The sequence below is a fragment of the Carassius auratus genome, chromosome 9 (genome assembly GCF_003368295.1).
Source record: "Carassius auratus strain Wakin chromosome 9, ASM336829v1, whole genome shotgun sequence".
In the NCBI taxonomy this organism is placed as follows: Eukaryota; Metazoa; Chordata; class Actinopteri; order Cypriniformes; family Cyprinidae; genus Carassius; species Carassius auratus.
Genome location: NC_039251.1, coordinates 16,325,913 through 16,328,328, shown reverse-complemented (window position 1 = coordinate 16,328,328; position 2,416 = coordinate 16,325,913). Strand labels below are relative to the sequence as shown.

The 2,416-nt window shown below is 44.9% G+C and overlaps 1 protein-coding gene across 1 annotated transcript; it reads left to right on the top strand.

Moving 5' to 3' along the window:
* The first annotated feature begins 811 nt into the window (after nucleotides 1–811).
* LOC113109331 (oligodendrocyte transcription factor 2-like) lies at nucleotides 812–2,173 on the top strand. The gene is made up of 2 exons (XM_026272949.1): nucleotides 812–917; nucleotides 1,310–2,173. Exon 2 carries the CDS (start codon nucleotides 1,352–1,354, stop codon nucleotides 2,171–2,173), a length of 822 nt encoding a protein of 273 aa, XP_026128734.1. The 5' UTR covers nucleotides 812–917; nucleotides 1,310–1,351.
* Nucleotides 2,174–2,416: the final 243 nt, after the last annotated feature.

The window sequence follows — 2,416 nt, the reverse complement described above, 5'->3', positions numbered from 1 at the left end:
TTGTCCATATTGGACAAATTGAAATGTTTCAGATCATAACCGTTAAAACCATTTTACACGCCTCGTTTATAACGATTTAAATGCGCTTAACGGCTGAAACCAGTCAGCTGTCAGGCCCCCGCATGGGGTCACCGGGTTAAAACAATATGAGCGCATTCAAACCGCTAAATAGTGTCTGCTACTGACCGCGCTCAATCCTGCGGGAAGTAGCACACGATCACTAAGAAAATCTTGCATCGGCATTATGCATCTATCCGCCCCTCAAACCACTAGCCATTATATAGCATTTTTCAAAGCTAATTAATTAATATGAATCAAGTGAGAAATGTTTAACTAATACAAAATAGTTAATGTAATTTATTATTTATTTAATAATAATTTCAAAAATGTTCATGTTAAATTATGCATATATTAGTTGATAGTTCGGTTTATTTTTTTCAGTGTCAAACATGCACATGCAGTGCATTTAGAGATAGGAAAGTAAATTAAATCAAGAAAAGTTCTCTTGAGTTTTTATTTGTCCACCCATGCATCAGCTAACTTAACAACTAAACTTAAGTAGCCTACAGTCTAGAGTTTGTTCAACCGACTCTCTGTAATCCAAACCCAACGATGTTCTGTGAGGATGCACCATATGCGAAGTGTGTCTAATGCATTTAATGAAGCCTCAGTTTTTTTGGTATGGCATCAGGTTTTAGGACCCCCACCCACTGGAGCTCATTGGTTCTTGACGGGCTGTCGGAAAAGCGTTGACATTGTCCCGGTGACTTGCCCCCGGGTGATGGGGAGGAGGGAGCTGCTATAAAATAGCCCTCGTCACTCTCGGGCGTGCCAAACACAAACGGTGCACGAGGGAACTGGAATAACGAGTGAATTCTGCAAAGGCACACACAAGCACGCGCTTGCACCTGCTACCGGTAAGTCTAAATATATAGAAAATAATGATTAATTTGTTTAAAAGTATAACAGCAATGTAGCCTACACTAGTAAAGGCTAGCGTTATTTAAACGATTAAACCATTGTTTCCTTGCAATTATTAAGTGGAGTAATTTATTATGGTTTGATATATTGTATAATCGCTCATTTTTTTGTCGTATTTATTTTTATAGTTTGCTGAACTGGAAAACTGCGTAACAAACTTTACAGCTTTACTTTTTGTAAACTTATTGAGTTTGGTAGTTAATAAGAATCTCTAGGACATATTAGGACTTTAAATATGTTGTAGGCTACCCCACTTTTCGTTTTTATTATCATATTAATTTTTTTTTTACATCAAGTTTCAGTTTTTAACCATTCCCTTCTTTCAAAGGAATATTGACATCTTCGAGAATCTAAGAGCGCACTGAACACCATGGACTCCGACACGAGCCGAGTGTCCAGTAGACCTTCTTCTCCTGAAGGCGACGATCTCTTCCTGTCCGCTGTCAAGAAGTCCGTGGGTTTCTCCGGCGCCGTCTCCTCCACGCAGAGCGATTCTCCTCCGGAGTTAAGAGGCACAGACCTGCGGGGCCTCTCCAGCGCCGACGAGGACGCGCTATCTCTGAAGATGCTCTCCAAAAAAGACCGTAAACTTCTATCCGAGTCCGAACTGCAGAACATGCGCCTCAAGATCAACAGCCGCGAAAGAAAACGCATGCACGATCTCAACATCGCCATGGACGGGCTCCGAGAGGTCATGCCCTATGCCCATGGGCCATCCGTGCGCAAGCTCTCCAAAATAGCCACCCTGCTGCTCGCGCGCAACTACATCCTTATGCTGAGCAACTCGCTGGAGGAGATGAAACGGCTCGTGAGCGAGATCTACGGAGGAGGGAGCGGGGCTCATCACACCGGCTTCCATCCGTCCAGTTGTGGCACTCTTACGCACGCGGCGGGCGCTCCATTACCGGGTCACCCCGCTGCTGTCTCGCACTCGTCTCACCCGGTGCACCATCCTCTGCTTCCACCAGCAGTCTCCACTGCCGCATGTCTCTCCGGCCCTGGCCTCTCAGCTGTCAGGCCGCATCACGGACTCCTCAAGGCACCATCAGCCAGCGCTGGCGCACTCGGCGCTGGTTTCCAGCACTGGGGTGCGGGGATCCCGTGTCCGTGCAGCATGTGCCAGGTTCCTCCGCCTCACGTGTCGGGTATGAGCACCGTCAGCATGCCACGACTGACCAGTGACTCAAAATGAAGGACTGAACTTTGATAAAAAGAACTTTGAGGCGCACCAGTAGACTTTTATATATTAAAGCGGTATTATCTCGTGTTTGTCAGTTTATTGCTGAACAATTGTTTTTGGAAATCACAAATAGTTCCGAAGCGAAGAAAATGGATCAAAGCCACTAACATAGAGTTTTCTAACACGTTATAGGTATTAGGTTTACTATCCATGTGCATTTCTGTGTATAACGTTTGTGAAAATGGCATACCTTAC

Coding starts and splice junctions, on each gene's coding strand:
- LOC113109331 (XM_026272949.1), top strand. CDS start 1,352: ATGGACTCCGACACGAGCCGAGTGTCCAGTAGACCTTCTTCTCCTGAA.